This window comes from Corvus brachyrhynchos, unplaced genomic scaffold (assembly GCF_000691975.1).
Source record: "Corvus brachyrhynchos isolate BGI_N302 unplaced genomic scaffold, ASM69197v1 scaffold3, whole genome shotgun sequence".
Lineage (NCBI taxonomy): Eukaryota > Metazoa > Chordata > Aves > Passeriformes > Corvidae > Corvus > Corvus brachyrhynchos.
In genome coordinates, this window is record NW_008237619.1 from 11,562,776 (window position 1) to 11,589,781 (window position 27,006).

The window sequence follows — 27,006 nt, forward strand, 5'->3', positions numbered from 1 at the left end:
ACTGTCCCACGGCGGGTGGAGTGGGTGGGATGACGACTGGTGGACCTGGGGGCCCGGGGGGGCCCGGTGGCCCCTGGAGCCCTGGCTGACCCGGCGGACCGAGCGCCCCAGGTTTTCCCGGGGGTCCCTGCAGCCCTGCAGCACCAGGTTTGCCTACCCCAGGGAAGCCAGGGGGCCCGGGCATGCCTGGCTCGCCCTTCGCCCCTGGCAGCCCGGGGGGGCCGATGGGACCACTGGGTCCCGCGATGCCTGGGATGCCCGAGGGGCCCTGAAGCCCCTGAGCACCGGGGAGCCCGGGCTCACCCTTTGGCCCCACAAGCCCTGGGACACCCGGCAGCCCCGGCAAGCCTTTGTGTCCGGCTTCTCCTTTGGGTCCTGTGGGGCCTGGCAGCCCCCGCAGCCCAGGGCCACCCACTTCCCCGGGAAAGCCTGGCTTTCCTGGAAAACCCTGCAGGCCAGGTTCTCCCTTGGGGCCGACTGGTCCTGGTGGCCCTACAGCACCCCCCTCTCCTTTAGGTCCTGGGAAACCAGCAGCCCCTGGAGGGCCCATGATGCCTGGCAGTCCTGGCTGGCCTGGCTCCCCTGGTGGCCCTCCCATGCCAGGTGGCCCCGCATGCCCCTTCTCCCCCTTTGGCCCCAGGGGGCCAGGCAGACCACCCACACCTCGCTCCCCTTTGGGCCCAGGGAAGCCTGGCTTCCCGACTCCAGGGAGACCAGGGGGCCCGGGCAGGCCTGGCAATCCCTGCTCCCCTTTGCCACCCGGGAAGCCCGGCTGGCCAGGTATGCCATCCTGGCCTGGTTTGCCAATGCCAGGTGGGCCGGGAGGGCCTTGGATCCCGGGGGCCCCTGGAGGCCCCTGGAGCCCTAACTCTCCTGGGGGTCCAGGTTTGCCCAGGGGTCCCTGTGGGCCAGGGAAGCCAACCATGCCTGGTTTGCCGACCCCCGGCAGCCCCACGGGACCAGGGGGACCAGGCAGCCCAGGTGGACCCTTCAGACCTGGCAAACCCGGGATCCCAACCCCCTTCTCCCCTTTTGGCCCTGGGATTCCAGGGATTCCTGGTGGCCCCTTCATCCCAGGCTCACCCTTTGGCCCTGGCTGTCCCTGCAGCCCTGGAGGACCCGCCTTCCCTATGCCAGGAAGCCCATGAGGCCCTGGTGGTCCTTGCGGTCCGGGTATCCCCATGGGCCCAATCTCCCCCTTGGGCCCCATCTCCCCTCTTGGCCCTGGGGGCCCCATGACCCCTGGTTTTCCTGGCATCCCTGGCAAACCCGGCTTTCCAATTCCTGGGTATCCTTGTGGGCCTGGTTTTCCTTTGGCTCCTGGCACACCATGACCTGGTAATCCTGGTGGCCCTGGTGGCCCTCTTGGTCCAGGCTCACCAGGGGGGCCTTGCTCACCCCTCAGACTGCGCATGGGAATTTCTGGGTTGGGAAGAAAAGAAAAAGAAAGAGGGGGGAGAGAGAGATAAAAGATGATTACAATCACATGTTTCAAAAAACCATGCTTTTTATGATGCCTCATGGTTTTGTGGTAGACAGAGACAGCTAGTGAGTTACAGATTGGTGTCGAGAATGGAGAGGATGTTACTACTGTTTTGCATACTCCAAACTTCCATGCATGCTTCTGTTTCCACAAAATAATTGCTGTGCATCATATGTAAAAACCATTTGCACTTTGCTGGTGTTTTCTACCTATACAATCTTAAAGCAAAATCTGCATTTTGTCCCATGTTGCTGTAGATCAATCTACCTTTCAGAGTTTTTGCAGGAAACTCAGTGCTGTCGTGCTGTGGGAGGAGTCCTGGCATAAAAGCGCTTTTTCTGGAGGGGCTTAAATGAGCAAGATCAATGTATTGGTAAGAAGTTTATACATAGGTATGTCTGTATTTTCCTCAAGGCTTTGGAAGCCATTAAAGTATTACTGGAAACCTACAGCTTTAATCAGCATTGCTCTTTTGGCACAGCCACGTCTAGTTATGGCTCTTGTAAACACTGCAAAATGTTTGTATTGTCCAAACCCGTGTTTTTGTGTTATGTGACCAGTTATCGTTGCAGGTCAGGGTGGGGAATTTGCTGCTGGGGTTGGTTGCTTTTCAAGCTGCAGGCTTTTTGGGTTAAGTGGAAACTCTTTTCCAGCTCTAAAATGGGTAAAGAAGTGAGAGATTTGGGGAAGGACAGGAGATGAGGTTTCAGGACAAGAGAATTAACTGTTCTTTGGGAGGTGGAAACCCTCCCTCTCTGCATATGTTGTGTTTTATGCACGTCGAAAATCCTTGCTCACGGGATAGGTTGATTTTACTACAGCCAATGGTGCTTGTTCAGACACTCCAAAAATAGGCCCTGAAATCTTCCATTTCCATCTGAAGTCAGTAGAGGCTGTGGTTAGCTGAAGCCTCAGTAAGTCAAAGTTAACCAGCTTGTCTGCAGTCCCACAGACGGTGGTGGTCCTCACAAAGATTTTATGACACTGGGTGTTCCTGGTCACCCTTTGTATTTCGGACTTTTTTCTTGTTTTCTTAAATATCTTAATACTGTCCAGACTTCCTTTACTGAATGGGGAAAGTGCTTGTACGTGCAGACTTGTGCATTCATCCTCTGTACTTTCAATGCCTCTGTAACACCCATAAATAACCTACAGAAAGAGGACTCCAGGGTTAGAAGAGCAATTGTATGTTTTTATCTGCAAACCTCTAAATCACAGGGTCTGGACGAATTCAGACAAAATGGTGATGTTCCCATAAATTCAAATCTTGGGGCTCTTAGCTCATATGTCTGGTTGTTGCAGTGAGAGTGGGAGCAGATCCAGACAGGACCCTGGGCCATCATTTGAAGCCCCATCAGAGGGTTTTCTGCAAGCAGGTGGGATGACAAGGTTTTTCCTAGCATTGAACAAGCATCTGAGCAAACCTGGGGCCAGCCCTGTGTGCTGAAGGCTCGTTGCAGGTAGGGCTGCTCAGAGGCTGTGCAGCAGCCCAGAGGATGACTGTGGTCTTGTGCTGGTGACCCTGAGCTGCCCCACAGCTCCCATGAACCTGTTTTGTCCACCTGTGGCCAGGTACCAGCCTGGCCAGTCCTGTGGGGACGAGGGTGCTGTGCCCAGCCTGCAGCAGCCTGCTCCAGTGTTCAATTTCCCCATGGCAAACAGTGCTCTGGCACACCAGATGGGACCATGCAGGAGTGGAGAGGGACATGCTGACCTACCTTTCTCTTTCTTGGGAGCCATATCCTTGCCAAGCATGGGCATCTGTGGGACCTCCTTCCTGTACTGAGGCAGATGGGGGTACTCCTTCCCATACTGCATGTGGGGTATCTCCTTGCCCAGATGCTGCATCGGGATGCCTTCTTTGCCCAGCGGAATGTGAGGTACTTGTTGTCCGAGGGGTTGGTACTGGGGCACCTGAGGTGGCAGCTGCTTGATTCCATAGTAGGCACCACCTTGAGCAGACCTCACCAGCTCTAGGTAAACAGTGACAGCCACTGCCAGCAGCTGCAGAGGGAAGAGCAGCGTGGCCATCACCTGTGAAAAGCACCACAAAACACACAGTTGCACACAGTTTTTTTCATGTTGTGCATTTCCCATTAGGGCAAGCTTCTCTCATTTTCTGCAGCAAACTGGCCCTAAATCTCTGGCCCTGGTTTGTATGCTGCCCTGGATGACATCCTGCAGCATGCCTGTATCTGGTTTACTGGAGGCTCTACTCAAGCCAGTACTATTACAGCAAATGCCCTTCTTGTATTTAGTTTTATGCTTCCCCAGAGGTGCCCTCTGTGGTTTCTCCACACAGGGACCTGCTCTGAGTTTGCTGCTTTCTCACCTGTGTCAGTGCCACAGCACAGCTTTGGGGAGCTCTGCTGCAAGCTCTGGCACAGGGGAAGAGCAGGCAGGGGATGTGGGGCTCTCCTAAATGCTTTCTGCCCAGGAAGCTGTATTGTCAGTGCTCTTTCTGCTTTCCACAGCAATGAAAGCTCTGTTTCTGCAGCTTCAATCTGTGCCTGCGATTGTGCGCCATGGCTGCGAGCGTCCAAGGACCGTCTGTTTCTATCACAGCTCCTTGCCAGCTCTCATCTTAGCTGGGCTGGGATCCTTTTGGCCTCTGCCCAGAAGAAGTGGGCCTGTTTGGGCCACCACTGCTTCCGGTAGGATCAGCCAACCCAAGCCTTTCTCTGGGAGTGTTCAACTGTTTTCTAGAGGTCTCCCCCACTGCAGATCCTGGCCTGTCTCAAGGCAGCCCATCCCAGCACCTCACCAGTCCTGCTAACACAACAGAACAGGGTTGGGCTTTTTTTCTTTTACTTCCTAATCAAAATGTTAGCTTGGGACTTCTTGTCCTATCTGCTGTTGGATTTTCTTTTTGCAGTTAAGGGCATTACCATCAGCTGAGCAGCAAATTAGGAACCGGGAACTCCCTCAAGTAGTGCAAATTAGGGGACAGCATGTGGTAAAAAGAGACTCTGTGTGTTGGAGTATTTTGCCCCACAACCAAATCTGGCATTCAGGTCCTACCCTTTTTAAATACATATGGCAGTTGCCAGGCCTGATGGCTGTTGCCACTGTCCCTGTTTTTCTACTATGCAAAGATGCCTTGCTCCCAACCTGAGTGCATTTCCAGGTCATTTGTGCATTCTCTGTGTGCTTCCACGTCATGCATGCTCCAGAGCTTTGCCAAAGTGCTTGTTGGGACTTGCTCCCAGCAGCTGCTGTGCTCTGGTGTGATGAGGATGGCCTGAGGAGGCAGCAAGGGCTTTGAGCCACTCGTTTATTTTCCTGTCCTTCCCAGCAGCCTGGCTCGATGTAGAGGACAAAAAAGCACTTCAGTCTGTGGCAGAGGGGCTCAAAAATGTGCCCCCATGTCTGGGAAGCATCTTTTATGGGGGGAAACTTTCCCCTGTGTGTCCTCTAGGCTTTAGGTTTTGCTCCTGCTTGAAGTTTCCCATTCACTTTGCATTAGCAAAGCACCTGGGGAAATGCTTGCTGCTCTTTTAAAACATTTTCCGTTAATTTTGCTCTATTAGATTTAATCTCTAAGTGGAAATTGGTGCATACTCATTACTGAAGGTGTAAGTGGCGGCTGGATCAAAATGGCGTAGTTGAAACAACAAGCAGGAGATTATTATTTTCAATAATGATCATACATAGACATATGAAGGACAGAGAAGATGGAAATACGTGTTACCAGCAAATCAAACCTTTTAAGAAAATGAAATACAGTGAATCAACACTAGATGGAGCATATGTTGCACAGCTGAGTTTCTACAGTCAACTTTCCCTCCCAGGAATTCATGGACGTAACCAGCTGCCATGTGGCAAAGAGAACCGGAGCCAAGATGTACAGGAGTTTGCAAGTGTAGCTAAAGTCCAAGCAGTCGCTTGTTGAGCAAAGCATTTCAGCAAATGCTTCTCCTCCAGTGAGTTTAATGTGGCTTTTAGCCCACAGCTGGCTGTGCTGCTGTGAGCTAAAGGATTAGGGCCTTGGGACGTGGTATTTCTGCTTGAAGCTCAGTGGTGAGCTTTGGAGTGGGAGGACAGCCTGTTCATGATCAGTTACTGTGGCTCAGCTGGGGTGTGGTGACTGAACTGACCCACTTCAGCTTCATCTCGGCACATGGACCCTAAGCAACCTTTTCTTTTTTTGGTTGTTTTTTTTTTTTTGGGGGGGGGGGGGGCTAGACAAGAAGTCCCCCTTCTTGTCTTTCTTGGCCTTCCTGCTCCTTTCTGTACAGAATGAGTAACTTGGAACACCTTTGCCTCTCTGTAGCTCAATAGGGTAAGACCTGAATAGGGTAATGCCTGCCTTAGTTTGCAGGGAAAATCCCGGTCACTAGAACATTTGCAGTATTCTTTGCATCTCTCTCAAAGGAAAAGCATTATCTATATGAAGGGAGAAATGCAGTGAAACCTTTAAAAAAAATTATGAGATACTGGATGATACAGGACTGTTTCTGAAACCTACTAGTATGAAGGGCAAGGTGGATCTTGAAGAATGAGGTTATTAAATTAGCTTCTTGGCTACTTTGTTGTTCTGGTGGCCAGTTTGGGGGGGATTGTTTTTTTAAAAAAGATAACTTCAGTGGAATAAGTAGAGGGGGAAATAGGTAAAATTCCTAAGGATGAGATTTTCTCCTTGTTTTTATTACAAAACATGGGCTTTGTGTGTAAGTGGGAGGTATTTGAAATAATTGAAAAGAATTTCCTATGGGGAGACACCAGCCTGCCTGCAGCTCAGGGTGAACTCAGCCTCCTGCTGCTGTGCCAGGCTGGCCTGGCCCTGCCAAGTGTCACGCAATGCACCTGCACTGGAACAGGCACGACCACGTGGCACACGAGATGGTTTTGTGTGCGCACATGGAAAGTTTGAGGGAGATCAGGCAAGACTTGTAGAGATAGGAAGGCTCCAGAGAAGGAGGTGATCTCACCACATCTGTGTTTCCTGTAGTGTTTTTTGACTCATCCATAACCTAACCAGTGTGGCCTGGAAATGACGGATTGCTTCTCTCTATTGATTTTGGCTGGGGCTGGTGCCTGTGACTAGCTGAGGTGGAAGGTGGGGGTTTATTTACTGAACAACCTTGGGCTAGATGGGACTTGGCTGACATCTTTGTGGGAGGAGGTCAGTGTGTCCCCTGTGGCCTTGTGAGCTGTCTGGGGCTTGGGATCTGCAGGTACTGGAAATGCAGCCTGTGTTTGGTACCATCTGCACAGCTCGTCTTCCCCTGCTCCCAGAGGAAGGAGGGGTCAGACAAAATTAGTCTTGATGAGAGATGTGGTAGAGTCATGTGTGCTGCTGCTGGATTATTGCTGTCAGATACCATCACTACAGGGAAAGCCTGCCCGGAAGCATGAGGGATACCGGCGATCTTTAGTGTTTCTGCTCATTGCCTATCTCATCGTACTCAGCTTCTCTAAAAAGTTATTTATGTGCTGAGAGAAGCTGAAGGTGTATTTTTTCTGCCTTGCAGTTTGTTTCTGCCTCGGTGCACAGCTCTAGTTCAAAGACCTCACTAGGAAACCACCAGCATCTTTAAATGCCTAAAAGCTACTGAAAAATCTTGCTCTTGGTTTTTAAAAGAAGCCTATAGATCCTAAATATTGGACAGGTCCTCCAGAGCTTCTGAACAGCAAAAGGAGATTTTTTCCCAGTGGTGACAGAACTCAAGGAAGATAGAGTGAGGAGGAGAAAAATCTGTGTTAAAGATGCAGCCAAAGTGTAAGACTTCCCACCCCCTTCACCCAAATCCCAGCAATTTAGGGATCACCTCCAAACCCATTTATGTAATGCGATCTGACATGCTTTCAAAGGTGACTTGGTGGAGCAATAATTTGTCTTTGGATTGGGATTTGCCAGGATTTTGGCACAAAGCAATAGAAATGTGTCTGTGTATTTGTGGCAGGTAAGTAAGTGCATGTGTGCACCTTTAGGGAAGCCAAGGGCTTGGAGAAAGCAAAGTTTTACCATAACTTTGGATATTGGAAGGAAGATGGAGGAGAGGAGCAACTGAGCCTTCCCACCATGTGACGTGTCATTTGCACCAGTCATTGCGATTAAGCCACAACAAACATTTTGCTTTACCTAGGATGGGACAAGACAGTTGAGGGTGAAGGAACATTATCCTAAACCATCAGCTGCTTGTGTGTGAAGGCATCTGGTTGTCTCTGTGGGTGAGAGAGTGTCCCTGGAAAAACACATTTTTACAGGCAAAGCTTGAGTGAGAACATTTCTCAATAATCTCTTTGGTAGAGCTGTCCTCCTGAGAAAACTAGAAAGGACCTTCCTCTGGCTATTTGAGTTTGTCAGCAGAAACAGGAGACAAAACAAAATGTACCAGCAGTCATAATTCTTAAATTGGTGTGAAGAAATAATGGCTGGTTTAGCCTAATTATGTAAAGGGTGATCTTGCAAAGAGTGGAAACTAGACCTTGATTTATTGGTCCTTACAGGAAAGCCATCACTCTGCAATCAACGTTGGGTTGTCTCGGAACCTCTAAGACACTCAGCCAGAGACAACCCCCACAGGCTTAATTTACCACCCCTTGGTTTTGTATTGCTGTATTTCCCAAATAAGCATAAGGCATGAGTAGATCTCAGTGACCTGAAGTCTTTTCCCTGTGGTCCCTTCCACAGCGGCTGCCTGAAGCTGCAGGGACCAGTTCCCCAATGCACTGGGGGGATGGACTTGCTAGTGCTCTGGTTTCCACATGGAAAAGGACTGCTGCAAAATAAAAATCCTAGTGACTCTGGAGATTTTGTTCCCAGAAGAATGCTACTAAAAAAACAGATGATAAAAAGCTAAATCTTCCAGGGTGTTTTTGTCTTGAGATCAGAAGTGGTTAGGGTGACTTCTGGGGTGACCTTGATAACAGATCCTATTGCCAACTATCTGCAATGGTGTATCCAGGGATGGCTCTGCTGTTTGGGGACAGGAGATCCAATCCCACAGGAACATTATAAACCTCACTAAAGTCTCTGTCATACAGAGACATGTGGGAGCAATATAATGCAATGGAAATGGCAATCAGAGTGTTAAGGTGCATAAGGAGCAGCCCCACTGCATTGCAGAGTGTGGGGCATTTGTAAACTAATTATGTTACCCAGCTCCCTTTTTTGGAAGAATTCTCAGCACAAAAGAAAAGCAGCTATCAAGGCCTTAGTTCCTGTAGTAACTAAGCTATTCCTATCCAATGCTGTGGTGATTTCAAGGGTGGGGTGTTTTAAGATGTGAAAATCAAGCCAATGTTGATTGTTGTTCTCAGCACTGGTGCTGTGAAGTGTAAGGGACTTGAGCAGTGAATTTACCAGCACATCGTTGTCCACCGTTTTCAAAGACACTATTTCATAACTTCATCACTGCTAAAATTCATCTCTGGATCATTAACTCCTTTGAGGACTAACCTGTCAGTCAGTGAGTACTTTCTGAAGAGAACTGAGGATACTCTGTACTATACAGAGACTGAACTTTAGTGGGAATCTGTGTTTTCAGGGACAGTAAAAACCCAAAATCTTCTGCATGCCAAATAATTTTGTACAAGCTTAGGAGCTTAGAGCCATTTAATGCACACATTACCACTCTTCTGTCTTTTTGTGCCAAACCAGTCTTTACATCATTTGGACAGATGTTTTCAAATTTGCCAGCAAACTAATTAAACACAATGTAGGGGGTTTCTTTTTGCAAATTCAGTCATATTCCACATAAAAGCAGGGAGTGAAGGCAACCAAATATATACCTTGACATGGATTTCCTCTGAAAGCTAACCTGTTTTGTAACCCAAATTAAGAGTAGTTACACTGATTTAATTTTTTTGTCAGCAGTGAAGAGCAGGAGGACAGTAAAGGAGAGCACAGCCCCTGTGCGAGGACCCAGGCATGCTGTTGGCATGAGATGGTTGATCTACACCCCAGCAGGTTTGGGGTCCTGCACCATTTTGCTTGTAACAGTGCCTAAAGCTTCACTGAAGGCAATACCTGTTCCTTGAGTAGGTGAAGAATTTACCTTGGTACAGTGTCATAAGGGCCTGTGCATTCAGTGGGGAGGAAAGTAGGATTTATGGTAAATGTAATCCTGCCTTTTTGTTTCTTGTGAAACTCTCCCACAGAGATCAGGTTTATTTTTTTCTCCTCCCTCCTTTTCACTGTCCCCTCCAAGGAAACAAAGTAGTCTCAAGTGTCTGTGTTCAGTTTAGATTACCAAGAAACAGCTATTGTTCAGTATGTTAAAAATAAATTAAATCATATTTTGCTCAAGGTCTAACAACTGTGTCTGATTATCATGTGGTATTTACTAAATCTAAGGCAGTCATAGCAAGTATTGTCATAATAAACATTTTAAAATGCATGCATGCATAAACCTGCTGCTAATGGGGAATATTCAACACGTGGCAGATGCTTGTTTCTAGGTTTTTTAAAATTCAAAATGGTGCCTAGAGTTTCTTCCTTAGAGAAGTGTGATAACATCTAAATAAATGGCTTTGTCTTAAAAACCACCGGTCATCCATAAGCTATCTTTGGCTTTTGTGGTAATTATGTGATCTTTTCTTGCAATGCCTGGGGAGGTCTCTGTTTATCCATTTAAAAATGCATTTCCAAAAACAAAGCACTTGCCTCTGCTCCAGTTTATCTGCAAACACATTCATGTGCGTGCTCACTCTGGATGATCACCAAGCTCTCTGTATAAAAATGGCACCCTTGGGCTTCCCCAGTTTCTTACTTTGGGACAGACTATATCTCCATGTGGGCCTGTATCTGTTGCTTGTGTGCAGGTATTTATGTGTGCCTGTGTGTGAAAACACACCCTGGCAGTGGGAGCAGCCACAATGAGAAGGAGATTTTAGCCCACGCAGACATATTATGTTCCCTCTAGCCTTCTCCCCATGCCCAGTGTGCTGTGATCCTACCTATGTGGACTCAGGCAGGCATCTCCTCATCTCTTTGCAGATCTGGGCATGATGAGATTGGCACCACCACAACCCCAACTCCCACGCACAGGGCTCTGCTGACTCAGCACAAACAGGAAGCTCACAATTTATGATGATATTAAGATTGCTTGGTGCTGGTAATTGATTTCCAGGCGGATTCATCTTTTGCATGTCTTTGAGGATCTGGCCCAGATGCTGTTTGCTGGAAAATGCCTGAAAGCTACTTGGAGTCAGATGGCAGGGAGCCGTGACAAGGATCAGTAAGTTGGGCACCGTGGGCCGGGTGACCGCAGTCCCCAGGGATGCAGCTCTTTTGCCTGGTGGCGTGTACTCGTTTGCACGAATCAGTGCCTGACCTCGGGCTCGAGAGGGAGGACCAGCGTGGGGGAATGTTTGCAGAAAAGCATGCGAATTTAATTAAAGGGATTAGAATTAATTATAGGTAGGATTTAGCAAATACCTGCCTTTGAATACGTTTTCCTGTTCTTTGCCATACGGCATACACTCGAATCCTCTGCCTAATGCTCCCTTCTGGGCAATTTGCCTGCCGTCTTGGTGGCAGGCAGATTTGATGGAGACACTTAAATGACTGCCACTAGATCCCCATTCAGCGGTCGGCAGCGTGTGGCACACAAACCCAGACCCAGTAATGTGGAGCACACAAAGTGATCAAAGTGCAGAGCTGCCTCCCCGCTTATCAGCACGGAATCGCGCTGCTGGCGTGGAGCCTGGGACTGGCCGCCGATGTGTCCGAGCACAGACTGTTTGTTCAACGTGGGAACTGTGCTGAGAGCTCCTTCTCTGCAGGGCTGGTGCTACCGAGCGCTGCAGAAGGAGCTCCCCGCGGGCCACAGCCACTGACACTGTCCAAGGAATTCACCTTATCAGATGGAATGGGTTTGCCATGCGCGACACATGGGAAGGGAGGTTGGTTTTCATGGAAGTGCTTTTATAGTCAACCAACCATTTCCTAGGGGTGTTGTTCATTTGGGGATTGTTCTGGTGGGAATGCTTCACATCTACTGCCAGTCCACTGAGCCCAAAATAACGCAAAGACAAGTGGTGATGCGCTTCATACTGAAGTGTGTGATCCAGTAGGATGAACCTTGAAGTGCTGATAATGAGCTATGGTGATTGCTGGTTCCACAGCAGTGTGAACAGGGAACTGCAGGTTTGTTTTGGAAAAAAACATCCCTTCTCAGCTGTTACTCATCATTCTTGGCCTTGCTCTGCCCTGGGATAGGTTGTGCTGGCTGCCTGCAGTAGAAGTCTCTCAATTTTTCATGGTACAATTGTTTGTGTGTTATTATGGTACAATCGTTTGCTAAGAGTATCGCAGCATTTTACTGGTTCTACCCAAAGTGGTGCCTCTAGCAGTGCTGCTATGAATTATACTCACGGGTAGACGTGTAAAAAGTTTCCATTTCACTACCTCTTGGGTCAGCCAGCTACAGCTTTGTGAACAAGCCACATGCTAGCAATTGGCTCTAAATGACAAGTGAATAATCTGCACAGCTCAGTGTTAAACTTGTTAGTCAGTGGAATGCTTCCTCTCATCAGATGTTTGGGAGTAGACGGAAGTGAGAGAAGAAGGCTGTCTCTTTCTGTGACAATTAAAACTTAAGTATATCCTGAATTCTTGCCCAAATATGCATAAATGGCAGAATGTTATTCTGAAGGATATCTACCAGTTCTACTGGTTAGAGAACTCTTAGTTCCTCGTTTGATTAATTAAATTATTGTACTAAAAGCAGAAAAAAAAGTCAGCTTTGTGAAGGTGCACCGAGTCTTAAATCTGCCTATATATATTTTATTCTAATATGGCATGGTTTACGATTTTCTGTCTTCTGTCTGGGAGGATTGCTTAGAGAAGGAGCATTCTATGAGTTAGCAGATCTCAATACCTTTAGGAAAGTGTAGATGTGCATGCAGAAATTCCCTTCATTGACAACTGCAAGGCACAATGAGGTGCTAGAGTATGTATTTTTCTTAAACACTTCCCAAAAGATGGCAGTGGAAAGAAAAATCCTGATTATAGAAGTGTTCTTGATAATGACAGTGACTGTTGCAAGTGTTGTAGGGAAGGTAGTCTGTCTTCTTTATTTTTAAGTGTTATGTAAAGCAGTACAGCTGCCTGCAGTTGTAATATTCATGTAGGCTGCACTTCTCAGCCTAAGGTACACTTGGTGCCAAACCTAAGGACACAAGGGAGAAGTGGCCAGAAGCTGCTCTTGGGCTTCTCTTGATCCTGAGGCTGTAGCAAGTACTGTTTCAGTTGCTGGTGCCACTTGGGGTCTGACCTGCCCTGCATGGCCTGTGGGCCACTGACAACACCCCGCTGTGGTGTGACGTCCTGCCACACCATGGTCGCTGTCACCATGTCTTCTTTTTGGGGATGAAAAGGCTGCACTGTGTCCTGGGTGGACAGAACACAGCCACAGCTTTGGAAAAGGCAGGTGTCTGTCTCCGCCCACACCTGGTCTCGCCAGTGCTCTGCTGTGGGACATTTTGGGAGTGGAGGGCTCCTGGCAGCTCCAGGGTGCCTGAGGCAGGCAGGAGGGATGGCTCTTTGAAAAGGGGTAAGTTTTAGCCTTTTTATTATCACGATGAAGCAGGACCTCTGAGGTTTAGAACTTTCTAGCTCTTTTTAGCACTGTATGCAAACTGATTAAATTTAAATGCTTTACAGGGAGCCATTACCCCCTATAAAGAAATCAAGATCATGAAATCTCGTTAAGAAAGAGAGCCTAATTCTGGGTGCCCAGGTTCTTTGATTGCAGTCTTTTGGTTATAAAGAAATTTTATTTCTTGTAGTGATCATACTTGGTAGTGATCATACTCCAGCCCTTGCAATTTGAGCAGAAGTTACTTTAACAGTCCAGTGAGTTCTTGCACTACAAAGCAAGAAATTTGTGTGGGACTTCTGAAGAACTTGGTCTGATCTTAATTTGAAAAAATTTATTGTTCTCTGTGACTCCTGTTACAATCCTGTGGCCTTGCGCATTGAATTCTTGCCAGAAAATTTGCTTGATTGCCTCTGTCTGAAACTGGCACAGCACAGCATTTCTGTTCCTTTTCTCACTTTGATGGCGTACAAAATGTGTTTTCTTGGCTCTTGCAATCATGCTGTTTCATTACTTTTTTTTTTTAAATAAAAGCAAAAGGCTTTGGAGGCTTTATTTTGGAGACGAATTGTTACCATTTACAATATTTCCGTTCACTGTGCTTTGATGAGCCTGTCAAGAGAAAGAGCAGCTTCTCTCTCCCTTATTTTTATTTGCTGTGCTCTAACTCTGCCATTTACCAGAAACCCAAAGTAGCAGTCCAAGGGAGATATGAAAACAGTAACAAATGTCTGTAAAATATTTTTCTTGAAAAAACTTCCTCTCAGACAATTTTTTTTGGAAGGTTATTTGCCATTAAAAAAATTCCTGCCCTCTGCATACTTTTCCTACCTTTGCTCAAACAGTGGAAGAAATAATCTTGCCTTCGAAGGTTAAACATATTATACTACTCCACCCAGAGAGAAATCAGAAGCATGCTTTAAAATTATTTAGCAATAATTCTTTTCCTGTTTTATTATCGAATATTGCAGGTATCATCATATTTGTTAGGATGTGCTAATCATGACCTGACACTCCATTCACAAAATTCAAGACGATCTGATCTTGCAAACATATTTCCTAAATGGGTAAATTATTTTATTTCTATGCTATTCTTCTTGATAAAGACTAAGATGACAATAACTACAGCTAAACACTCAGTTAAAATGGTTTCAAAACTGGGCTTGCAATTTTTATGAAAGCCCCCTTGTGCTCTAGGTCACACCTGTGGGCAGACCCGAAGGTGGAAGTTGCTAGATGGTAGACACTGGATCTACCAGTGTAGGTCTTCATCATCTGGGAGATGCTTGCAAAACGCCACTGAAAATCACCGAAAATCCTCTATGCTACCACCATGGCTGAACTGCACACACACATCCCTGTGTCATGCAGGAACAGATCGGTTCCTAAAGACCACCTGTCTTTTCCTCTTGTACAGCTGGTAAGAAATGCATCTTACTCAAGTCTGCTGCAGCACAAAAGCACACATCAGTGGAGGGGCAAAGACAAAGCTTGAAGTCACTGTTACTTGTTAACAAGTGTTACATGTACAGGCCTACACAGATACCACCCACTTCCCACTCTGCAAGTGCAGAAATAAGGGTAGCAGTACACAACCAAAAAAACTTCCAATCTCAGTTGTGAAATACTCCCTGTAGCTTTGATTCAGGGAGTACTTACAGCAGGAGTTTGCCCTGCCTCTGAAAAGCACAGCAAAAAAAAGGATGCTTCTGAAGCGTACACACCCACACCCACACAAAAGACCCTCCCCACCCCACTCACACACACTTATCCTGGATCTAGGAGAATTTATAGTCATGTAAACTGCAAAAATGTCATGAGTGGAGTTAATTTCCTATATGCAATCCAAGGTGCTGTGGTTTAAAGGACTTGAAATTACCACATCTGTCACCTTGGAACAACCCAACCAAGGCCAAAGGAAAGCAAAGCCAAGCCCTGAAGAGCAAATACCATCAGTCACTCAGTCTGTCAACTGTACTCAAGGAAAATGTGTTCCGTGCAGCCATTTGGGCCCATGATGACTGAGACTAGCAGATGCACAGGCTGGAAAGCTGGTCAGTGCTCGGCTCTGCGGACTAACAGTTACAAAATATCTGCCGCAGGAGCCGGCACTTGCGTTTCTTCCATCCTGCAGCCAGGATGAAGGGACAGGCTGACAAACATGAGCTACCCAGCTGCTCAACTGGATCAAAGGTGGACGCCAGCCTCTCTTCAGCTTCCTGCAGCACTACGAGGCAGAGCTGGGGCTGGAAGTACAGGAGAATACAGGATTGGAGCAGAAGTTAAAACACTTCAATCCCCAGCTGAAATCCAAGCCCCTGATCAGGGACTGATAAGCTGTTGCCTGACTGTCAGACCACTGAAATCCTCCTCAAAGACACCTTGTCCCAGTGCACAAGCCTTTCTTAGTGCAGGTGTGGACTTGAGGCTCGCTTTGCCTGTGGACACCTCCCAGGCTTTCAAAGTCTCTCGTTGCTTTCCCTCCTCCGTATGGCTTCTTGGGTCTGCTGTGACCTGTGCCATCTCTTACCCATCTCTTGGGAGCTGATGCCTGTAGCCTGCTGGCTCAGGCATGCCCAGGAGGGAGAGAATGCAAACTTCAGAAGTGCTTTTTGCTAAAGGAAGGAACTAGACCTGTGTTCCTCCGCCCAAATAAGACTGTGCTTGAGCTGCTGACGACTGCTCAGAGTTCGACAGAAAAATTTGGCACCTGCTTTCAAAAGAGGATTGTGAGCTATGAGCCCAGAGTGGAGGGACTTGTGCCTGTCTACTTCATTCACCAGAAGGCACTTAAACCCAGGAGAGAGTCAGGATTTCGGGTGAACTGCAATCTTCAGCTTTCCCTATTTGGCTGGCTTAGGAAGCTCTCCAAACAGTGGCTTTTGTGAATCCCCCTCCGAGGCACTTAACTCCACTTACACACATGCATGGAGTCCCGGCATCTAATTCAGGCATGTGGACTCCATTATGGAGCCAGATGCAAACATCCCCTCACGGATTAGGACCTGAAAGGTTTTATATCCTGTATTGTCAATCAGCTAAGGCCTTCATTCCTTGCCCCATCCTCCTTTCTTTGTTTCAAAATCTAGATTTTTTAAGCAGGTAAGTATTTTAAAAAATTATTTGTGTATCTGTGCAAAGGCATAGTTAAAGCATGTGCTAGATATTCCCAGGATGATGCAGTTAGATCAACAATGACTAATTCCACAAAATCTGTCATTAGAAAAATCAATGCACTTAAATGATGTCATATCCTTCCTTGCAAGCCTTGTCCACCAGATTCTTATTGTTGGATATCTGAACCAAAGGTTTATGGCTACCTACATGCCATGGCTCAACCAAATTCAAAAATAAATCCACTAGGCTGGTACTTCTCTAGCAAGGGAAATGGAGTTATGTTTCATACAACAGGATGGCTATCAGCAATGCTTAAAATTATTTTCATTTGTGTGTTTTGTTTGACTCTTGAGATGGGGCACCTACATTAATTCCAAGTTAATTTTTCCTTTAGTCAAGAAACATGCTCAGATTTTCAGATGTTAGCAGAAATCATGTGTTCTGGACAGAAATACTTCTGATCTGCTTTGTGGATGTTTAACTATGCTAATGAAAGAGATATTCTGGAGTATGTAATTATAGCCCGCAGGATCAGAGTGAGAGGGTTTTTTCTTACGTTTGAGCAGTATTGCCTGAAAATTATTGCAAAATTCTCAGTAAGTCAAATAGTAAGGCTGATTAGATCCTGCAGGAATGAGGTCCTTAGAGGGCTGTACTCACAATTTGTATTAGTAAAGTCACGCAGGGGCTAGTGTTTTCAAAGGTGTGTTTGCAGCTTTGTGAGACCCTTGGACAAGTGCCAGTACTGGATGCAGGGTGCAACTGGGGCTGTGTTTAGAGCAGGAAGACTTTGCTGCTAAAGCGACACTAAATGACAAGGTGGTTGTAGCTGAGAAGCAGCCAAAGCAGCAGCTGGGAGAGTGCTGGGACAGTGCAAGCATGCACACCTGAGAGTATGCACACATGTGAAACAATCAGTAAGAATTCAAATAAAGAAATCAAAACCCCAAGTCAGCTTTGCTGGTATTTCTGCATCTATATGAGTAGCTTGTGGCGACGTAACTGTTTCACACTGCTGGCTGAGGGGACCCCAGAGCACAGCAGCTTCATGGCAGGCAAAGGAAAAAATGCAGGGAGGAGAGCTGGGTCTGGAATGGAGGGGAATGTGTGAAGGAATTAACTGAGATACCGGAGATTTAACTCTCTGCTTGGAACTGAGAGGCAATCCAATTTCTTCCATTGTCACCGATTTAAGCTTTAATAATAAATCAGCAGTGATTGTACTGGACAAAAATCTAAAAGCTTTTATAATCTCTGGGAGTGTACAGTGTTCATGTTCGCTCTTTCATTAGATACTGTTCTCATTACAGCTTTTTGAAAGGAATATGCAGTGTGGGGAAGGAAAGCAAACTTACAAAGAGTTTTCATCTCTTCTTTTAAGGCACACAGGGCAGAATGTACAAACTGCTGGCACATGACAATGTCATTACCTTTAAATGGATTAGTTTCAAATAGTGTCTATAGAAATAAATTATCACCCTCCTTGTCAACCTAAAAGACAATACCAGTAATCAAAATCACTAAGAAGCTGAAAAAAACCCTCAACTTGGTATATTTAATTTTTTGTCAGTTTTGGGTTTTTTGTCTTTTCAGGCTCTAGGCTGGATTATCTCCTAATATATGTACAAATCTCATAAATCACCTTTGAGAACTGCTGCTAAATTCTACTCCTGCCTCCCCTCTTCCTGAATTCCTTCTTACTTCTCTCTCTTCTTTCTATGACTAATAGCTATATCTCGTTTTAGCCTTTCTTGTACTTAATGTTTATTCCCCAAATAAAGCAGTCTCTTACAGTGGTCTATTGAAAATTATTTACTTTTTTTTTTGCTACTGTAATAAGGATTACATGCCATTATGTCTTTGGTTTGGAATGAAGTCCTCATCTTGATTAGATGTGACACCTGAAATGAACTTGTGTTCAGAGGACTAAGCCATGACAAGTTATCCAGAGGAAGGGGAGAGATTTGTGTTTTCGTGCACTTGAATTCATCAGTGTGTTGTGACCATACAACACTGCTGTGGCTTTCATAGCCCAGTGATAACTGTTATGGAAGAGAAGACTTACTTTTCATTTGGAGATGCAAAATTATTAACACAATATTGTTGAAGAATTTCCTGGCTTGTTTTCCCTTGTCTGCCTCAGGCAAAAAATGATTGCTGAAGTTTAATACTTTATGAAACCTCCTGACTATGAAGGTCTGGTAGTTCTCCTTGGGAGGATCACTGACACAGATAAAATGCAGAAATCTGAACAGACGCGATGGAAAACTACATGCAGTAGAGACCGTAACTTTGAGAAACTTGTGTCCTGTCAGTTCCTGTCTATTGATTATAATGGTGAATATCTATTTTGTACAGTAAAAAGTATATTTCCTAGAGTTCAGTAACTGGGTACACTACATGATCTGGAATAGATTTTTCTCAAGTAATTCAATTAATTACTTCATGTAACAATTAGCAACGTTGGAAGCTTGTGAAATTCAGCAGTTGGAGAACTGGTCACTTGTGCAAACAGGCAGTTTGACATATGTAGATAACCTAATTATTTTCAATGAGAACTGTAACTTGTATAAAATTTACTAGTTGTTAAATATTTTAAAATTAATCGCAACTTATACATACCCAGACAGTTATCCATGCAGTAGACTGTAGCCTGTTTTTCCTAATCGAGCAAAACTACAATGAGAATTTTGCTCAATTAAGAACTGAATAATTTGGCTGACTTTTACTCAGTTCTTGGCAGTAGGAAAAAACTGGTCTTTCCAACAGTAAGTGCCAGTGCAAAATATTTTGGCAAGTAACAAATGTCAGTTTAGATCTATGAAATTACCATTTTCAGGCAGTAAAATTAGAATCACTCTGGTTTATATTAACTTAAAAATACCCAAATCCTGGCCAGCCATTGTGCAGCTAAGCAAACAGGTATCCGCTACTGGCGCAGATTCTGTTCTCAGTCATAGAAGCATTTTGACTGTAGTGGAGGTCCTATTTACAGAAAAACCAGTATCACTGAGTCCTAACTTCGGCATGTGCTTAAATTTATTGATATTGGTATTCTGCTGTAGAAATTATCAGAGTGGTTAAATGTATCTGGTTTGAAGTGGACAACAGTGATTGTTACTGAGTCTGTTTTACTGCAGCTTATCTTGCTAGTTACAACATTTAATGGGATGTCCCAGATGAGCAGCTTCACTAGCCTAGCCCCTCTGAGCTAAAAGGAAATTTTCCAAAGATGGAAGAGTTGGAGGATAAGTGGGAGTGTTGCTTTCCTTTAATTATTTTCTTTTAAGGAAATGTTTTTCTTATCATTCTTTTCATCTATTCAAAACTATCCCAAAGTCTTCCTGGAAATTGGGCTGAAAATGTCATGAGAACAGACATTATTTCACATATCTGATTTTTTTTTTTTTTTCAACTGGCGACAAAGATCCCATTTAATTAAATGAAAGCAGACTTTGGATGTCTCTGTTGATGTACAGACCTACAGGCAGTAGGAGAATGAGGAAAGAACCTGTAATGTAAACCTATCACATTAAAAATACATACTTATGTTCAGACTTGACTATTGTTTTACAAGGAGCTCCCAAGAAAACATGCATGTGGATCCCATTTCCTGAAGAAGTTTTCTTTAAACACTCATGAAATCAATGTATCATACTTCAAAGATTTCTTAGTTTAGCTGGAAGTAGGGCTGTAAATGTTCCTACTCATAGCCTTCACCATGGGTTAGCTGATGCCACTAGCAAACCCACTCCATACCTGTGGAAAAGGCTACTCCTCGTTAGCCTGCTTGGGAGCTCTGGAGGCCAAGTGTCAGTGCTGCAATCAGGTCTATAAATCTGCTAGATTATTTGTGTGCTGAAGTTTCTCTTGCCATTGTGATGAAGAAATAATTGAGCTGCCGAATTCTACCAGTTACATATGAAGCTCATTGAATTTTGTTCTCTAACAAAAGCATTATTTTGTAAATAGGGAGGAAAAGAAGTTTATATGTAAATGGATACATATGTTTTTGGTACTTAAACCCGTTTAATTACATCATTATTTTGCCAAATAACATGACATGGACAAGTTAGATGTTAGCCTTTTTTATAATTTAACCAAAGTGATCATGCATATTGTGTGCTGGCTACACAACTGCGCTTGATCTTTGTCCAACCACAGAAAATTAGTGCAAAAAAAGCATGGGAGGTTCCAGGCCTTCCAAATGTATTAAACTCATTACTAAGATGCTTTAAACTTACTCATAGTTCAGTGTTGTTCACTCTTGGTGATGAAGCCTTGCCGACTAAAAGTAATAATCCTAAATTGAATTGTCTTGCAAAGAAATGCAGTGGTGCCATTGTAATCATAATATAGATGCTTGTCAAGAAAAACCCAATTTGAAGGTTACCACCTTTAAAATGCATTTCTATGACCTTGTTCTGCTGCATGCTGCCAAGGGATGCACATTATAAATGAGTTGAGGTGTCAATGTTCAGAAAAGCCAGTGCTTTTTACTGAGATAAAACACAGCCTCCCACAGTTTTTATCTCTGAATGTGGGGCTGGTGCTCTGATTCAGAATGGTGAAACAGACACATGCTGAATGTTTACAATTCTCGTCAGATATTCTTTCTTCCTACAGTGCTGGAGGGGAGTGGGTTAGAAAATAATAATTGTGAAATACTGTTCCCATCTCCTATGAGATGCTGCCCCAAGAAAACTAAGGAAAGATGGGCTTACACTTTTTCCAAATGAATTTACTGTAAGTGTGGCAGTAAGTGGCCGTAAGCTCTTTTATGCACTGCATTGTTTCCCACAGTTTCCAGTCCCTGCAGTTGACTGTTTACAGGTGTCTCTGAACCTCTGACTTCAAATAAAGCCACACAGAGACCACAAGTCAGTCTTGATGAGCAGACACATTTCTTCACATTCTCTTCAGGACAGTGAGATGCAAAGGAGTGGTTTCCTGAAAAGACATTTGTCAGGAAGATGACAGGTCTTACTGTAAGGAAGCTTTGTAAAAACTCTACACTTTGTGAGAGAGGAGTAAAGTTTAGGCCCTGATGCTCATCTCTGAGTAGTGTAGTTTAAAAGAATCCTCCACTGCGTCAATGGCATTGTCCATGTGTAAAATTGGGATAACATGGCTGAACAGAACAAGTGCTTCATGTTTGTAGCTAATTAATCTGAGAAACAGGAGGGGAGCCTTCCTTACTGCCAGCTTTCCAATATGGCATACACTGAGACTGCTAAAGTCTTGGGGAAAAGGAGGTGAAGAGGGTAAAGCAGCACTGACCAAAAATCACAATGGCCTGGTGCAGATCAGTACATTAAAAAGGAGAAAAGAGTGTAATACGGTCTGGAATAATTTTTTGCTTTAATCATGTAAATCCTTGTCATGTTGTAAACAGCCCAGTTTGCTGAAGGAAGACAAGACAAATCAGGGCATGATTTGGGTGAAATGCATGGGGAGGCCATGTCTTTGGCATGCACTGGCCTCCTGCCACTGGCTGTTTCCAGTGCTCCGGCTGGGTGGGGAAGGGATGCTGCCATTGTTGTATCTTCACCTATTCGGTTTCTTGTTCCTCCACCTCCACTCTCTCCCAGGGTGGCAAAGCAAGCCAGCCTGGGGCTGCTGTCCCAGAGGATTAGCCCTTTGCTCTTGGGGGCTGGGGGAAGGTCTCCTACCACCACCAGTGGCCCCACCTTCAAGCTCAGCAGCTCACGCTGTGACCTGCTTTTGGAGGTGACCTATAAGGACTAGGTAGTGCTAATGAGTGAAGAAAGAGCTGCAATGGGTGATGGAAATGAGCCTCAGAAAGCAGTGGGAAGGCTGGTACTTGCATGGTTCTGTAAAGAAAATGGTATTATTCCTAAGGAAAGGGTACTATTTCTACAGCTATAATCCAAGACATTTTCCTCTTTGGCACCAAAGCTGCACACTGGGATTCTTCTCGGCTGAATGCAAACACTGCATAGGGCAGTTCAGGGATGGTCAGCTCTTAGGAGCAGTTGCAGCTTTGTAAGCTTTGGAGTTTTATTGGATTCCCTACTGGAGTCTTTATTTGGTTTGGCATTTAAAACCCATCTTGTATAATTTTTCTAATTCCAGATACAGTCACCATAACTAATTTGTGGCAGCAACAAAGGAGAATTAGATGGTTTTGTATCCTTATTTGTAACGATGATAATAAATGGATTGCCAACAAGTATATTTATAAAATCAAGCACACTGAATGCCAAATGGTGTAGCATCTGAAGACCAAATATTTCTTATCTGTGTATATGTATTTAAATACTGACAGGTGTTATAGCCAGTTCAAATGTCTGTTGGAGCAATTTTTGATCAGGATGGAAATTCCATTGAGTTTTCACAGGCGGTCCTTGGGAGCGGACACGTCTCGGTACTGAAGCTGCCCTGTAGGTGGCGTGAGCCATCCGCTCAGCACAGACACAGGTCTAACACTCCTCTTGCACTTAAAAGAAGAAAAGCAAAATAATAAAAACATGCTCACATAACTGTCCTTTATATAGGTACTAGGGCCCGTGTTGGCTGGTGCACGGCTGTGTTACACTGCCTTCAGTGATAAATGAAAGATTTTTCTGGTAAAGGTAAAATCGTATTTTAAGACACAGTGTTTTCCTGTGCCTTTGAATGAGGAGAGTCTTCCTTTCTTGCAGGTATTTCGATCACCTACAGAGAGCTCATTACTAGCAGCATATTCCTTTTGTTGGCCAGGGCAAATGTGATAAAAACTGAGCATTAACAAATACCTTTCCTTTTAGTCTTTTCTGGCTCCCTGTCTTTTAAACTGTGTTTAACTTTTCAGACTCTCACTCATTTGTCAAAAAGCTTTGTTTTCTAGCTATCATGGAACTGTATCATGTTGGAGTGTGCTTTGCTCTGAGCACAGCAAAATCTGCAGATTCTTCTGCTTGTGAGTAGACAATGGTAAGCATCAGCCCTTTGATCTTAACCATTCTATATTTAGGGAAGAAAGGTTACAAAGTTTGAGTGTATCTGCAGTTCCTATGCATTATAACTCCCGTGTAGGGGTCATATGCATTCCTGGCTGAGTTTAATCACAGTGTGAAATGGTGCTTGTATTCCACATCTGGCCACGGTAGGAGGAGGTAACATCTACATTCAGGCATCTTTTCTGCTCCACTCAGCACTACTGAATCTCAGAGAAAAATCATCCATATCTAGGTAAAAAGTGAGGGGGGAGTGGAAATTAAAAGGAGAGGGAAGTCAAAGGAGGACTGTCTGGCAAGACCTTAAATCTTCAGCTCTTCACAACCACTTGTTACCTGTGCAGGTAACTGTACTTCTAATCTAGGTACAAAGGACAGCAGGTTTTAGGTACAGTAAAGAAACTAGTATCTCAAGGTACAAAAATATGTGTCTCAAGAAGGATATGAAGGAATACATGGCACAGCGACTGGAATGGGTATTCTCCCTGAGCCTGAAAGACAAGGTGTGCAAAGTATGCGAGCATCTGAGATTGGAAATAGATCCCTCATGACATTGTCAGGTATGCCTGTGGATGAACAGGCATGTTCAGCACCTGTAGTCACAACATGGGCTTGAGTGTTTGGCACTCACAGTGTGCACAACAAACTCCTCATGTATGATCATGCTGAGATATGCCAGAGGTTGTGAAGTTAGGAACACAAAGAAAAAGCCTACTTGGAAGATTAAAAGAGTGCACTTTGCAAAAAATTCAGCCAACACCTGGCTCTGTTATAAAAAATAGGACTTACTGTCCTATTTTTACTATTTAATTCTATTCACACTCCTAAGATATCTCTGAATATTCTGAGTCCAGGAGAGATACACTCAAAGACAAGAGTAATACAGAAGATTTTTTTTTTCACTTACACAGTACAGACCTGAATACTGCAAGTAGTGATTTCCTAAAAAGAAGAGGGTGCAGTCACATCTGAGGCACATAGGTAATATAACTCTTCTTTAGATTTCTGAGGTTACATACCTCCAGGAAAACAATTTCCACTTTGTATATATTTTATTGAGTTTGGGAAATAAAAATGCCACTGTCAGTGCTTCACGGGCCAGAGCTAAACCTTTCCTAAAGGAAATGTTAATAATATCCAGAGGAGGGAATGAACTCAATGCAGGCAAAAACTATAATAAAAAAAATAATAAAAAGTCAGACTCCTCCAAGTCTCATTCGGTTCAACTGCAGATTGTAGGAGATTTCTCATGAAAGTATTTGATACATTTTAATGTAACTGTACACTGGTTGGGAAAGAACAAACATAACGTGCTGAGAGTTAACATATTATATAACTCTTCCTCATCATGCTAAATTTTTAGCAAAAAATACTGCAGGCCACTGGGTTTAACAGAGCTGGGCAAGCCTTTTAGCTTATAAAACATCACATCTAAAGTTGGGTCTGAGTAAGTGTTAAAGCTTTGTTAGGATGGCGTGTCCTCAAATAATTGTAGAATGCCAAAGACAGAGCTTCCCGTGTTCCTTCAGGCTGAGCAGGGATGCCAAGTATACAGAATTGGAAGCTGTCTATCAGGGGTTTTTATTTGCTTGATATTGTGCAGACAGCAGAGACAAAATACCAAAAATGCTTGAAATCCTTATGACCTTTCACTGCAAACTGTGAACTTTGTGTGCTAAACTCAAACTGCTATTTACGCTGTCAGCACAGGCTCCGTGCTGATGCCTTTTCTTTGCCTTTTCAGTTTGTCATTTATCAAGGGACAGCTTCACAAACACTGCACAGGAGGGGGGACCTGAGCACATACCAGACCTTTCACACGTTCAAAATACTTAGTCTCCATTCTATGGATTGCTTAAAAATAGCTGTAATGCAAGCAAAGTAGCATGAAATATGCTGTTTGCACTCAAAGGAAATGTTCTATAGAAAGTCTTAGCTTTGCCATCAGCTGGCACAGCTCACATTCCCAAGTTGTGTCCTGAATCCTTGCTGCTGCACAGCTGACTTCATTTACACCATCTTCCATTTACACAGGAATACACAAGTGACTACCAACGAATGGTCCAAAAATATATTCAGTAAAGAACTGCATCGCCTTCTGCAATGAAATATCCCTGATTTCAGCCTTGTGCTACAACATTCATCCACCCTTGTAAATGATGAGCTAGACTGTTGCAGAGAACAAGTGCAGGGGAGATTTCAGATGTATAAAGTAGAAATTGTGAGAGTCAGTAGAGGGAATAGAGAAGTGAGGGTGACTGAACGCTGGCATTGGTTGCCAGGGAGGTTGTGGAGTCTCATCCTTGAAAGTAGTTCAAAAGCTTTCTGGACTGGTCCTGGGCAACCAGTCTAGATGTCCCTGCTTGAGCTGGGGGGTTGGACAAGGTAACTTCCAGAGGTGCTTTTAAACCTCAACCATTTTGTGACTGTGAAATTGTTCCTATGGAAGACTACTGTGAACTGTAATATTTGTTGCTATTTGCATAACTTTGCCAGTTAAAACAGGACAGTCTTAATCAGTTACTTAAATAAACCCAACAGCTACATAAAACTCCTTTGAAACTAAATATAAGGTTGAATTATATAACAAATGTTTTAGCTGAACTCTTGGTATTAGATGGGCAATTATTCTGACTGTATTTCAAATTTCATTTCACATTGTGGTAGCATTCCTTGAACTTTACAAGGCAAAGGCATTAATAGAGTTGTGTCTGAACACTTTAGGGTCTAGAAAACTGTCTTAAAATGAGACATTTCCTGAGAGACTTCTGCATAGAAAGAAACTGGGTCCACATGGCATCATTTACCAAAAGAAACTGGGTCCACATGGCATCATTTCATTGATACATTATGCTAATGAGGCTTTTGAAAGAAGACTTTTCACTTAGAGCTACTTTTCCCTGAATGTGAAAGCTATGGAAAATGTGTGGAAAACATTCGCAAAGTGATGATGGCAGCTCTATGCTCTATATGTTATTTTAGTGAGCTACCTGTTAATAAACCATTTGCTTTAGCATATAAACAGGAGGATTTATGCATAATGCAAAACCCATAAGAAGGCTTATTCTTTGGTGTAACTGTTTCCCAAATCAGAGAGGCACATTGTTCCAGTCTTCCACAAACTTCCTGTTATCAGTATAAAAAACTGCTGCCTACTGGCTTCAAGTTCTTTTCATGTGAGCTGGTATGGGGAGTAAGGGACTCGGAAGCAGAGAATTTAAAGAGCAGCAGGTTCCTTGGATCTCTGCTTTGCACAGCCTGGGATCATAAACTTGTCATCCTGGTTACTAACAGCAAACAGGAGGTATCTATACAATATCCCCAATTCTAATGATTTGTGGAGGCAAGTTCATCTTGTTCTTTCTATGTGTTCTTCTGTAGTGGAGCTTTCTGTGTCAATTACTGCTGCTAAAGCCCTAAACAAGCCCCTCTTCTTCAAAACACAGACAAAAGCAACCATTGGGTTTATTCACAATAATGCTTGGATTAGTTAAAGGAACCACATTCACCAACAGGAAAAGAAAAGTCAATTTCTAAGCTATTGAATAACACTGCTATGTTTGGAAAAGATTTTTCTTTTGTAATTCTCCTTTAATTTCCTCCCATCCAAAGCTGCTGAGAGGAGTCTGAAGCTAGGTTTTCATGAGTGAGTAAAGGAGGCCAGCAACTGACTCCTATTTAAAATAAATGGTCCTGGAAATGTTAGGTAACATTTCCATAAATACTTGAGTAATTTGAGGTTTAGGTTCCTCTAAAAGTCATCCAGTATTTCCAGCTCCCCAAGTCAGACAGGGAAAAGGCAGACCAGTAAAACAATCCGTACTATCAGATAAGCAGGGATTGAATGAAGGCACATAAAGCACAAGAAAATGAGGAGGAAACTGAGGACACAGGAGAT

The 27,006-nt window shown here is 44.3% G+C and overlaps 1 protein-coding gene across 1 annotated transcript in view; it reads right to left on the reverse strand.

Annotated features, from left to right (window-relative positions):
• COL8A1 (collagen type VIII alpha 1 chain) overlaps window positions 1-27,006 on the reverse strand; it is an 85,954-nt gene that overhangs the window by 1,020 nt on the left and 57,928 nt on the right. Inside the window, 2 exon segments of the mRNA XM_008631785.2 lie at window positions 1-1,422; window positions 3,202-3,517. The exon segment at window positions 1-1,422 is cut by the window's left edge and continues 22 nt beyond it. Coding sequence (XP_008630007.1) covers window positions 1-1,422; window positions 3,202-3,514 — 1,735 coding nt within the window. The 5' untranslated portion in view covers window positions 3,515-3,517.